This window comes from Accipiter gentilis, chromosome 4 (assembly GCF_929443795.1).
Source record: "Accipiter gentilis chromosome 4, bAccGen1.1, whole genome shotgun sequence".
Classification (NCBI taxonomy): domain Eukaryota; kingdom Metazoa; phylum Chordata; class Aves; order Accipitriformes; family Accipitridae; genus Astur; species Astur gentilis.
The window spans coordinates 28,567,271-28,580,992 of NC_064883.1; the positions used below are offsets into that span (position 1 = coordinate 28,567,271).

At 40.6% G+C, this 13,722-nt stretch overlaps 1 protein-coding gene across 13 annotated transcripts in view; it reads left to right on the forward strand.

Moving 5' to 3' along the window:
* Positions 1–13,722, forward strand: part of KIAA1217 (KIAA1217 ortholog) — a 372,331-nt gene that overhangs the window by 329,688 nt on the left and 28,921 nt on the right. For all 13 annotated transcript variants that reach the window (XM_049799191.1, XM_049799185.1, XM_049799195.1 and 10 more), the window contains 2 exons: positions 4,173–4,333; positions 10,963–11,138. In XM_049799191.1, the coding sequence (XP_049655148.1) occupies positions 4,173–4,333; positions 10,963–11,138 (337 nt within the window). The remainder of the gene's footprint in view (positions 1–4,172; positions 4,334–10,962; positions 11,139–13,722) is intronic.

Genomic DNA, 13,722 nt, shown 5'->3' on the forward strand with positions numbered 1-13,722 from the left:
AAATTGTTGTCTTTAGCATGGTTTTGCTTTGCCAGTCTGTAGCCTCAAATATTAAAGACCCTAAATAAAAATGCTTTTTTCACTGGGGAAAATGAGCCTGTAACGATCATGCTTGTCTGCATTTCTGATGTTTTATTGCTTTAGGCTCAGTTCTTTCATGGGGGGTGTGTTCAAAGAGCAGTAACCTTCCACAGACTGGCTATGTCCCTTCTACTAATGTCAGGAGAAATCCCATGACTGAATCCTTATAACCTTCCTCAGTTCATCAAAAGTGGATGGCATCAAGGGACTCTTTACTCAGGAACAGTACGTGACTCTAAAACCAAACCATACTAGGAAGAGTCTCCTTGAGATTACTAACAAATATGCTGAGAAATGCTCACCTACTCTCTTTTCTGTAGTATTTTTGGTCATCAAGTGGTGAGACTGATAGATTAAATCTGATTGATTAAATTGAGATCAGTTTTATCATGGATTACCAAAAAAAGCAATAGTTCTTTGCTAGTTGCTGCCTTGTTGGAAGTGGAAGAAGGACATTTCAGTATTTCCTGAAAAGGGATCAAGGAGTACGTCTTTCTGCACTAACACCATCAGTACAAACCAGGAGAGTGAGATGGCAGCAGGGAGAAATATTACACATGTAGGACTTGGATTTGATTCCTCACTCTTTGTGAACTGTCTTGTCATCTGTGCATATCTGTGTGCCTTTTTCACATGCATGACTCTTGCTGTGATGATCTGTGAATTAAAACCACTGTCCTTATCTGCTCGCTTATCTCAGATTCAAAGATAGATCACGCCAGTCTTTGAACTCTGTTAGTGCTTGCAGGAAAAACATGATCCTGAATTCATTGTGGATCAATGAGGTGAAGTTGCATACTAATATATAAAGAATATTTTATTCTTTTAAGGGTCCTTTAGTGTCTTGCCATAATTAATGGTAGAATTGCAACCTTAACTTTGCATTTGCCTCTTTGCTTAGTGGATTCTAACTGGATGAAAAAGAACTAAGTAACTGTCACATATCGCCCCAAATGATGCTTGAAATTGTTGTGGCTCCTTAATAAGAAGATGAGTAATTTGTGAGGAAACATTGCTGGGTGTCTTCTGATAGCCTTTCTTTCTAGCCTGCTTCAAAATAAAATCTTAGCATTTTAGAAAGAAAAATAAAACCTGGAAAACGGAAGGAGAGCAGTGTCTTTGCAACCATAGCAAAGGTCAAGTGTCAGGAAGTGGAATTTGTGTTCCTTACCTTCCTGAGCCTGGGCAAATAGCAAAACTTTCCCCTTTCTGCACATCAGTTCTCTTTGTACTTTAAAAATGGCAATTTAGTTCATTAGCCTTTGTAAAAAAAGTTAGCATTTGGTTTTTGTCCAGAGTATTAGGGAATTATGGAGGGGTTTTGCATTCAGGCCCCCATTGCTAGCTCCAGAAAGGGTTTATTTAAAAACCTGAGAGCCAATGCTGTTTCTTTCCCTTCAATCCATCTGGCCACACATCTAATCGCAAAGCTACAGCCTGGGACTATTTCCAAAAGCGAGCTATACTCCCTAGATGAAGCAGCCCCTCATTCAGCTGCCCTTTTATTCCTTTTTGATGAAAATATGTATCTCTGAGAAATCAGCTGCTGAACCTTACTGCGCTCCCATGCTCACTTGGTGTCTGCGGTTGTGTTTCACACCCTTGGGAGTCGCACATCATGTTTCACAGGGTCTGAGCACACTCTGCAACAGGGACACCATGGCAGCTGAGAGTACCTAAGGGTGAGAAGAGGTGGCCGAGGCAGCAGAGGAGGAGAGCTACTTTGTAGGGAGTCAGAGACATTTATTGTTTACAGAAGCAGATCGCAGTCCATCTACACTAAAAAGAAAGCAGGCACCCCTTCCTGAGAAAATATGTGAATTGACTGGGGTCCAGCATGGGGAGAGAGACTGGCGGGGACTGATTCATGCCTTGGCTGCATCATCACAGGGTTGGGGGCTGAGGTTTTGGAGCTTTTGCTTGAGGCAAAGAATAGCAGAAAGGTAGATGTGCTTTCAAAAATAGTCCAGATTTGTGGCTAGGGATCAGAACTCTTGGAGGCTTATCTGCATTTTTCAGACTCTCTGGTGGTTTCTGTCTGTAGGGTTTATGAACTAAATACTCTTTTCTTAAAGAAAATGGACAAAATAGTGCATGTGGGAGGGAAATAGATGCTTGACTGTAGGAAAAACTGCAGTGTACTTGTAGACAGATAAGTATTATCATGTATTAGACTGAAGCATGGAGTGGGTACAGAATGGCAGTGAACAAGTGACTTTCTTTCTTGAGTGTTGCTTTCTGTTAAGCAGCTCTTTGAAAGTCAAGAGAGCATTGAATCATACTAGAGTACAGCAAAAATGTGCAGCAACTTGCTCAGCAGTGAAATGAAAAGTGCCATTGTTGAAGCACTGAGCAGATCTAGCTGGAGCACGTTTTGGTAAGGTATAGCATAACAACGGCCAGCACTGGGCTAGAACAGCTTTTTGTTGGAGCATGTCTCTGGAAGCCTATGGCATGGCATACCGTATAGAGCACGGGTACAGCCAGACAGGCCTGTGCTTTTACTGACAGGAATTGCAAATGTAGGTAAAGCAAGAAACATGCTTCTTCAGAAACCTTTTAGCCTATTTTTAAATAAAAATAGTCTGGCATAATTTCCATCCTTTAAAAATGCTTCCTCCAGATGAATTTTGCAAAGGCTACGTCTGAGGTGTCCATACCTGGTTGGCAAAGGAATAACAATGTGCTGTTACGCTGAGCTGTATTCACTCAGGCACATGTGGAAACTTTACTGGTTGAACAGACTACTAGGGATGAGAGAGTAGGGATAAAACTTACCATTCTTGGGTTCGTACTCATTCCAGCCAGAAAAATGTGTCATGCCCTTTGATGCACTGAAAATTTGCCTTCAACAGGCAAAGAAAAGCTCACAACATTAGTTACTGTTTGATTTCATTGAACCTGATGGAATGTGTACTTGTGGGAACAAATGATGATCAAAATCCCTCTGCAGATCCATTGATGAGTTATTTTCTGTTTCCTCATATTTTTTATTTTATTCATAGAGAAGGAAGAAAATGAAGTGGGGAATGACATACTCATAGAATAGAATCATAGAATCATTTTGGTTGGAAAAGACCTTTAAGATCATCAAGTCCAACCGTTAACTTAACACTGCCAAGTCCACCACTAAACCATGTCCCTAAGCACCATGTCTACATACCTGTTAAATACCTCCAGGGATGGTGACTCCAGCACTTGCCTGGGCAGCCTGTTCCAATGCTTGATAACGCTTTCGGTGAAGAAATTTTTCCTAATATCCAATCTAAACCTCCCCTGGTGCAAGTTGACGCCATCTCCTCTCATCCTATCACTTGTTACTTGGGAGAAGAGACCCACACCCACCTCACTACAACCTCCTTTCAGGTAGTTGTAGAGAGCGATAAGGTCTCCCCTCAGCCTCCTTTTCTCCAGACTAAACAACCCCAGGTCCCTCAGCTGCTCCTCGTAAGACTCATGCTCCAGGCTCCTCACCAGCTTCATTGCTCCTCTTTGGACATGCTCCAGTACCTCACTGTCTTTCTTGTAGTGAGGGGCTGGTAATGCAATAGTTCAGGGAGCAGCAGCTATCTAAGCCGAGGGACAAGGTTAGATCTGGCACTGTGATCAGAAGAGTATGCAGGGCTATATAGTGCTGGACCTAGAAAATGGAGTGTGCCCTACTGACAGTTTGTCATTTTGCCTGGTGGTGGTGGGGAGGGGAAGGGACACATAAGAAAGAAAATTTCAAGAATATGGGAATGTAAGTGCAAATTGCTAGAAGAAGCTTTAACGTGACTATTAGCTGATGAGCTGGAATTTGCTTGTATTATCCCATCTCCACTACATGTGGTAGGAAGCAGTCTTGTGGTAATGCAGTGCTCTGGTATGGCTGAGGTTCCAGCACAGATACACTGTGATATTGTACAGTCTTCCCTCAAACTATATTGGATAAGGAGGTGCCAGTCCTCTGTTAACACTGAGCATTGGCAGCTGTAGTTTTCTTTTGTTGTCCATCTGTGTGAAATACGTGTGGATTCAGTGGGCAGAGGAAGGGTCATGTTTGCAGCTTCTCCGCTGGTGAGCTCAACCTATGCTGCTGCTTATTGCAGGTGCTGCTAACATATCTGGGGGGAAGAACACGTTGGGAACTGTGGAGTCAGCTGTCATCCATCACCCTGCTGGAGCCCCATCAATGCAAGCCAGCCTGCATGGTATGAAACGTAATGTGTCAGATCTGCGGCTGCAGCTGCATCAGATGAAGCAGCTACAGGTATGCTTATCTGGGTAATGCTGGGAAGGTGGGTTGTCAGAAAATGCTTTCTTTCTTTCTTTCTTTCTTTTCTTTCTTTCTTTCTTTCTTTCTTTCTCTCTTTCTTTCTTTCTCTTTCTTTCTCTCTTTCTTTCTTTCTTTCTTATTTCTTTCTTTCTTTCTTTCCCTCTCTTTTACATTTTGTACATGAGTGATTCTTAGCAGCAGAGTTATAGCAAAGAGAAGACCCAAGTATTCCAGACACAAAAGTGTATTCTGCTCTAGCATACGCCACTTGCATAGTCCTAGAGGTATGAGAATTAGCTCAGATATGCTGCTCAGATATTGAGAAAAAACTTTATTTCTAGCTTTGTTTGGTGATTCTAGACATTAAAGCAGTATTTATATTACAATAATATCAAGTCTTTGATTACAGTTTGGACCCTGCTGTGCTATGTGCTGTATAAACATGTTGGAAGAGCCATGTTCCTGCTCCATACTGTTTACAGTTGAGACAGTTTTTAAGTTCCTGAATAAACAACTTTGATGTCAGTAAACTCAAATGTAGCTGAGGATCAGTAGACATGCATTAAGCCAGAGTTTGAGTCCTATATTTACAGAATCCAGAAGAATAACCAACTTGAGCAGCAAGGAAAAAAGATATTTCAAAAGTTGCTGCAAAGGTTCATTGTGCCCTACTTATATTCACGTTTTACCAGTACTTTCCTAACATCCATCAACACCTCAAAACCTGCAAGAAACAATAAGAACAATGAAGAGTTAACCAAAATGTTTTGTTGACACACACTGTCATGCTGCAAATGTAAATATATGCTGTTCATCTCAGACACTGTGAAAATAAGTGCATGCAGCTGTATAGGCCTTCAGCCCTTCACTTAACTGGAAAATGAAGAGCACCGTGTATCATCTCAGAAGATGTAAAAGGAGGTAAAGCAATTTCTTGTAAGACAAAGTGGACAGCAGGGGAAACTTCTATAATCTGCCAGTCCTCCTTGCCTGGAAAGTGACATCACATGTTTGGCATTGTAGGGCTGCAGCTACTGCTATTATGACCAGGATGGTTTTGAATATGGGAATGGTACTATGTCAATCTCCTTTGATTTGCTGATTAATTTTAGAACAGAATAATGATAATACAGATCAGAATTCAGAGCACATTTTGCCTTCACTTCCCTAACTAAAGGAAATTGAATTATGAACCAGTCATAGGGCAAGGGAGCAGAAGGGTGAGGTAAACATCAGTGTAAAGAAAATGTGGCTAAGACTGAAGATGCTGTGATAAGGTCCAGTGCTCAGTTTGCTGGTAATGAAGAGATGGCAAAAGGTATTTGGAGCAAACAGTTGTGTCAGCCAGGTGGCCTCTGCCTGTGATACAGCACCCATGTATTTACATTTTCAGTTTAGGATGAGTATGTTCCTATAGCAAATGTATCTTTCAAAAGCTGTTCCCAGCAGTGCTGCCTATATGCCAGCCATCATGGTCCCCGTCTAATTTAAAGACTGTGGCTTGGGATCTCTGCCCTGGCACACGACGTATAAGTGTGTATTCTTCCACATTTGTGCTGCAAACCACTGCAGCCCCTCCGTCCTTCTGTAACCCCGTGCGCCAAATGCAGATCTTGGCAAACACCTGCAGTCTGGCCACCAGCTGTGCTTAGCGTGTGGCCTCATAAAGTGGGATGGAGGTTGCAGTGCTGCACTGGAGGCAGTGAGCACATCGCTCTCACAGGGCCTGCTCAACAAGGATGTGGCATTTCCCCAGCTGCACCTTGTCTCCATGGCCCTGCCCGGGATGGTAACCTTGCTTTTGATCAGATATAGCATTATGGCACACAGGAGTGAAGAAACTTGTACCATCTGCACAAACCAATGCTGCCAAGGAAGTCTTGAGAAGGAAAAAAGGACATATCCCAAGTGTGCTCATTAATTCTGGCTGGCTTCCCTTATTTCAGAAATGATAGCAAATTTGGTGCATCGTGCCAGTAGGAAGAGCACAATTTTGCGATAGTCGGATGGAAGAACTTGTAGCTCAAGGGAAACTTTGGTATATTAGATACAAATTACATTCATGAGAGTGAGGTTTTGTCATGGCTTTCCTGAATGGGTGGAATTATTTTGAAAAAGAGCTCACAGTTTGTAGGGCAGAAAGTGAAACAGGTAGTGTTTTAAGCTGAAGAGTGTTGAAATATCACACTTATAATGCAAAAAAAATTACGCTATGTTTTTTGGAAAATAATTCTAAGTAAAAGGGAAAAGTATTTTTCTGTTTTCCCAGGTTGTTTGCATAATATGTTTGACAGTACTTCATATTTTTCACTTTCACTGTTTCTCCTGGGTTGGCAGTCAGTTTGTTCCTGTTTGTGTGAATTTTTCATACAGTGACAGACTAAAAGAAACACTTCCAAAGAACTGAAAAAGATGATTGCACAGGCACAAAAGTTGGCAGGATAACTAAGAAATGGGAACAGGACATAAAACTATATTTAATACTGTCTATGGTTCAATTTTCAATTGATAATATCACTGTAAGTTCTTACTCATTCGCTTAATAGAATCAAAGAAACACGTGATGGAAAAGACGATTCATTCATGTAGCCTTTGTCTGTGCTGGCAAAATCCTCTTTTTAAAGCATATCCAGCAGCAATTGATCCAGAAGTATTGATTCACACACTAGCTAAATGTATATGTTAGCAGATGCAACCAAAAAGTTAAGACTGTTTCAGTCTGTGGTTGGATTTTAACCAGAGATTCTTGAAATAAAGACATTTGCATCATGGCAGTTGCTAGAGGTTAGATACACTTCTTGCTACTCCACTAGCATCTTCCTTAAGTGCTCTGATTTTCAGAGATACTCAGGAAAGACTAGTTTCATGGTGCTGTGGAGTTTTCCTCATTGCCAGAGGAATGTAATCCAGCCTGTGTCCTGGATGCATTTGTTGTTGGTAAGGCTGGAGCCCATGATGAGTTCAGTAGGGCTGTTCATTCTGCACTCCCAGATAATGGAAAGGTCTTAGTGGCAGGTTTGAACCAAGCCTTAGAGTTTGTCTTCATGGTATATATCATTACCTTATAGGTACATTGGATTTTTTTTGTCTATTCCTTCCTTTCTTTAACTGAACACTTTTTAAAGGAAAGCAGTTAGATATGATTAAGGTTCAGTATTAGGAATGTATGTGCATGCATGCTTTTCCTTCACTCAGTGTATTATTTGCAGGGAAAGTGAGTGCTGCAGAAAGGTTAGAAAATGTAATAATAATGCTGTCATAAATGGTATCTGATACTCAGTCTCACAAGTGTAACTTCAAATTAGAAATTCCAATATGTTTTGAGCTGCATTATAGAATTGGTGAGACTATGTTTAATCTACGTATGGTAACATACTTCAGGAATTAGATTCTACAGAGATCCTGAGCTGCAGGCAGTCAGTCCCTGTTTGTGGCTGTGCACTGTAGTGTGTGGGGAGGTGGGTGGCCCAGAAAACTCTCCCAGCAGGGCCTGGGAGGCTCCCACTGGACAGGTCATGCTTGTCTCTTAATGCGAAGTGGGCTGTGAACTAATACTTTGTTTTCCAGTTACCTGTCTCATAGATAATAATTGGTTCAAAGTGAACTAAACTGATTACCAGATTATTCTTGAAGTGCACGCCAGAGGCGGCGCTGGGGTACTTGTAAGAGAGCAGTGATAGATAATGGCTGGAGCAGTAGCCAAAGAAGAGGGACAAGGTAGGTATCTGGAGAGATTGGTTAGGCTGGGAGTGAGAGCCAAGGGTAATGAATGTAGGACAGGATGATAGAATTCTAAAAAAGCATGTTAAATTTCTTTCTGTTTGATTGCTGTTTGCAGTTATAAGTCAAGTTACCTCTAATTAGCAAAAAATTGCCATTTGGTGGTGACAGGAAAGCCTGCATTGCTTTTCCTTACCTTTGGGCACTTGACTTTGGAACTTGAACACTGTTTTAACAAAGTTTCTTTTCAAGTGTGAATGCCTAAGATGGTTTATTTGGCTTGTTTTCAAGCAAATTTAAAGTACAAAAAGTTATACTCAGTGGAACCAAAATGACTCTGGCAGATCCATAAAACATCTTCCACTTGAGGTGGTGGAGTAACTGGCAGAGGTGGTGTGAGGGACAAATGGGTGTGCACTTAGCCAGAAAGTCTCGGATCTAATACCTGCTGGCAGAAGAAAGGTAAGAATCAAATTCAGTTCCAAAACATGGAGGTAAATGTGCTGTAGCATCCAGAGACTGCCACCTCTTCCTCAGCTCTTCCCCTCTGTTCCTGCTCGCCCTGCCTCATGCTGTCCTTTGGCTGGTAACTCTGCCCTACTTAAACCCACAGTTATCCTGTCCCCTGGTTCCTTCTCTGCTCTCTCTGTACCCATCTGTACCTCTCCCTTCTCATCTTCTGTTCCTGTTCCCCAAGCATGAACAAAACCATGTTTTCCAGAACTAGCCAAGTGTTGCATGAATTTTCATAGAAATGGCAAAAACATCTCTTTGATACCAAGATGAGTCATTTCCCAGACTTCAAGAGCTTGCTCCAAACATTGATGTTTGGGAGTCCTCAACGTAGAGGCTTTTTGGAAATATTGCTGAGTTATATTTTTATTCCCTAATCTTGTTATCAGAAATGGGTGAACTTTTATGTCTGAAACTTTCTAATACTGTTCAAGCACTGCATGAATGGAAGTGACAAGCACCTTAGCTGTAGGCATCACTACAATAAATGTAGATCCTCTATATACCCCCATAACAGGAAAAAAAGTGTACCTGCCATTGCACGACTTCACACACTCACATGTAATTTTGGTATTGCTGGGAGCACATGGAGGACTTAAATTCTGGACACCTGAGACATAAGTCTGACTCTGTTACTGACCTTCTCACTGACCTTGGGGTCAGTTGTTCCATGAATCCCAAGTCACTTCCCTGTCAAATTTCCCCACTTTTTAAAGAGCTGTGAATAAACTGTATGACTGAAATGTTACATGCTCATTCACTCATTTATTCATTCATTTATGTTTTCCTTCTTGAAAATATGGCACAATGAAAGAGATGTGTGTCTCAGATAGCTGTGCTGGCCTTGCTGTAAGAGGTTTTAATTTATCAAATCCAAACATTAATCCTGTAGTGGGGAAAAAGACACATGTGCACTGTCTTCAAAAGAATCCAGTCTGGTATAAAGCAGCTGACAATGTTTATAAATCTGTGCTGTTTCAAATGTTTTCCAGCTTCATTTTTTTCCCTAACTGCTAACACTTATCTTCAGCTGAGTTTTGAGCTAACACCTCCTGCTTGTCACAGCTCAGATCCCTCTTCCCCCCCCCCCCCCCGCCTTTCAGTGAAGTGTTACCCTCCCCCTCATCACAGTTGTGTCGTTGGAGAAGGCAGTCAGGCACAAGGACTGAAGAGTCGGGAGGGGAGAGTTGAGTTTGTTCCCCTAATTCCCATACTGATTGGAAAGAATGACCTGGGCAAAGACTTTTTTTCTCTGATTCCCGTGAATTCTCTAAAATCAACTTAAAAAGAAGTCTTGTTGCATTATACTGTCTTGTAGGTAACCCATTTTTGTGATTCTTCCTATTAGGCAGTGGTTTTACTTTGTATGTTAAATGTGGTTTGGCTGTTAAACCTGGATGTTTAGAAGACAGTTGATGGTTCAATCGCTAGTTTTAAAACTGGAACTTCATCTCCCATTTGACACAGGTGTTTTTTAAAATCTTACACTATGAGATGGCTGCTGGGCCAACAGATTCATGTTCATGTTGCCTATATGTTGCCTATGTGACTAGACGGAGCCCTGCTTATCACTCTGAATCTTGTGATTTGCTTAAGAGACTTAAACAGGTTTGGTTATGTGAGTGTGGGGTATGGCTGCTCTAGGGCTACCCATGAAGAGTACAGTCTAGTTTGCTTTCTTAGCTGTGTTTTGCTCTGCAAACTTAGTAAGAATATTAATACTTTAGGTCCTTAATATAAGGCTAAGACAAGAAAGAAGGTGTGACTTGTGCAGTTCTCAGAAAATTACCATATTATAAAGGAGGTTTTTTTGGTGGGTAGGGGAGGTTTTATGTATGGCGGATGAGCTGTATGTCTGTACCAAATTACACCAGATGGCACAGTCCTTCCTCTGCCACTTGAGAGACTGAAAAATTCCATTCTGAGTCTTGACATTAATGTGTGGGATTATCCACTAGGCACGTATGGGCAGCACGATGCATAAGCTTACAAGATACATGCAAAGTGGAAGTCAAGCTTCCGGCATTCTCATGAAGCGTGATTAATTCTTGATTCATTCTGGACTGAGCAGCATAAAGGGGCCACAATCCCTGCAGAAGTTATGCAGTGAAGGTGGTGTACTGATCCCAATATCTTTTGTTCATCACTTGCAACTGGAAGTTAGATATATACATTAGAAGTTAATCAGATTTAGGCTTTTCTCAGCTGCAACACTTCCTCAAGAAATAATGTTTATAGGTAAAGTTAAAGAGGGAAAGAAGAAGGTAAAAACTCTCTCTTGCTGTGGGGCTGTGTTTATCCCAACCTATTTCTGAGCTCTGCAGTGTATTCTGTTGCCAGGGATGTCAGTCAAGCAGGAAAAATTGAAGTTGATTTCTTTTGTGCAACAGCTGCAGAACCAGGAGATGCTGAGGGCAATGGTGAGGAAAGCAGAGCTGGAAATCAATGGCAAAATGATTGAAACAGTGAAGAGGCTTGAAGATCCTGTGCAGCGACAGCGCAACCTGGTGGAACAAGAAAGGCAGAAATACCTCAACGAAGAAGAAAAGATTGTAAAGAAGTTATGGTGGGTTGAGAAACCTCTTAGAATTTTTTGCTCTTGCTTGGCTTTTTCTTCCATAAAGTAGTAGTTTTCACCACTGTCTTCAGTGAAATTGCAGCCGTGTATGCTGTTTTACCTGTGTTTCCTTGCATTCATATTGGCTATAAAACTGTATCTGTGTTGTACAAATCAGTGGTCCTGACTGGGAGTCCTTCTTAGTGTAGCCCGCTGGGTAAGTCCCACCAGTACAGAGAATTTCAACCTCTTCAGAAGTCCCCTGTAAAGGAACAGATCACTTTAAGGACTGTGACCACCTCCATCTTCTGAAAGCCTCCCCTTACAGTAGCTCTCCCCTTCCGCTTTAGGGCAGGAGGGAGGAATTTCATCAAGAACAAACGGATGCAAAGGAAGGTAATGAATTTGGCTCTAAGTATGAAAATCAGGTTTCAAAAGTAAGTGCGTGCTTTGGCTGTTGCATGGGAGAGGTAAGGGAAGCTCATAAATAGAGGATTGAAGTCTAACAGCAGTCAGAAATGCCAGTCTCCGTCTAAAATTTACTCACCAGCATTTCCATACACTTAACTGCAGATAAAAACACTTTTCTTTTTTTTGCTGTTGTGTAAAAGCTCTTTGTAAGACTCTTTTTTTTCCCAAAAAAACTTTGGCCTACCAGGACTGGTGGGATCCAGTTGTTTGTTTTAGTCCATGTTCAGAGTCGGCAGGAGGCAAGATGAAGCTGAAATCAATAAACTATTTAACTAGTTCTAACACTCACATTTGTAAGATTCTATATAACTGATTATTTCTCATTACCACATTTAGTTCACACCTGAAGAATCACTCCACAATAGAGAGAAACTTCCTAGTCAGCTTGTCATGGGAAATGATGATTGAAGAGCCATAGGAGTACACTTACTGACAGCTAAGGAGAGTAAATCTTTCCTGTTGATCAATGTGTTGTCAGATGAATAAGATTTGCAATAAAAATGGTGCATCTGTAAAGACAAAGTAGAGTGTTACTGAGGGAGTATATGTTTTCTGTGAAGAAAAGTTGAATGTGCAGTAACAGTCCATGCTAGTGTATATAATCCTCTCAGCTGGTTTCTAGTCTTAAATAACATTATGTTGTAGTTTTAAGTAATTACCCTCCTGTTCATCACTTTATTCCTGTGTACCTCATTGCCTAGTTTCTAGATTGTTTGTTCTCTGTGGAAAGAACAATTTGTGTGATGGCTGTTTATCTCATTGCCTCATAAAATGGATACTGAGTGAGGTCAAGTGCAAATGGCATTAGTTGTTACAGCTGTTCATTTAAGATAGGACTTTGACTGCAATATGGTTCTGTTTTATCAGCGTTTGGAATTTTTTGTGTTCACAGAGTTTCTGCTGCTTCTGTACTACTTCATTTGTTAATGTTACAGGGAAATGTCTTACTTAGATCATTCATAGGCTATAAATGTTAGTTCAACCCTTTTAGAGATGTGCTAGAAACAAACATTAAATCACAAACAATTATTTTTCATCAGTTGTGTCCAATGAGATTTTTTCATCATGTATTTACATGTTTGCAGGATCAGAGCCCAAAAGAAAAAGCACATCTGACAACAATGCTTTAAGTTCAACAGCTGATGGCTGTTAATAATGAAGAGCATACATCACAAAACTACACACCAAATGTCACTGGCAATATTCAGAAAAAGGTTAACATTCTATATAGGCACTTTCAATTAAGCTGATTCCAGTGCAAATAAATAAATGCAAAGCAACAGAGCAAAAAAATTACCATCTTGTAGTATTTCAGCTGTTGCCCTCTTGACCTTTCCTAAATCATAGGACTAAATCAGTAGACTGGCTTCATGCAAAACAAGGGAGCTTAAGGATTTCTGCAGTACTTACAGAAGTGTATTTACTGCTCTGAAGTGGTGCATCTCAGTTTAAAAAAAGCTTTCCTTTCTGCAATTCTGAAGGTTATTGCTGGGGAAAAAAAGAAATAAAAACATTGGCAGTTTCATGTTGTAAACAACAGAAATGTCAGTGTACATTTCAGAGCAAGTTTTCTGTTGAGCAACTATTCATGCTGGTGCCTACAGAAGTGTGCCCATGTGAGTCACAGCTGTAGCAGGATTACAGTTCAGAGTTATCTAATGAAATCTAAGGAACACTGTTAAACGTAGTGCTTATGCACACTTCTAACAGTGAAATACACACTCAGAATTAACTGGGTAGGTTTTTTTCTATCTAGTCTTTGGATTCAATATTAGAGATGTCATATATGACACTTTTGGGATTGTAGATACTAGCCTTAAAATTTACCAGACCAAGGACAAATTATGATGATATGACACATTGACTAATGAAGTATTTATGTTGTGAGGAGCATGTTACAGGTATGACTAATATTTGTTGTAGATTATTTTAAGCACTTTAATAGAGAGTGTTTTACAAGCACAGTATTTAAATTATAGTCACATCCAATATGTCTAATTGGATATGATCCATAGTAAGGTACAATTTATATTTTTGTTAGGAAAAGTATCAGACTTTTTAATAAGAATAACCATGGTCAGTAAAAACAAAACTCCACTTAGCAGTCTTGAAGAGCGACTAG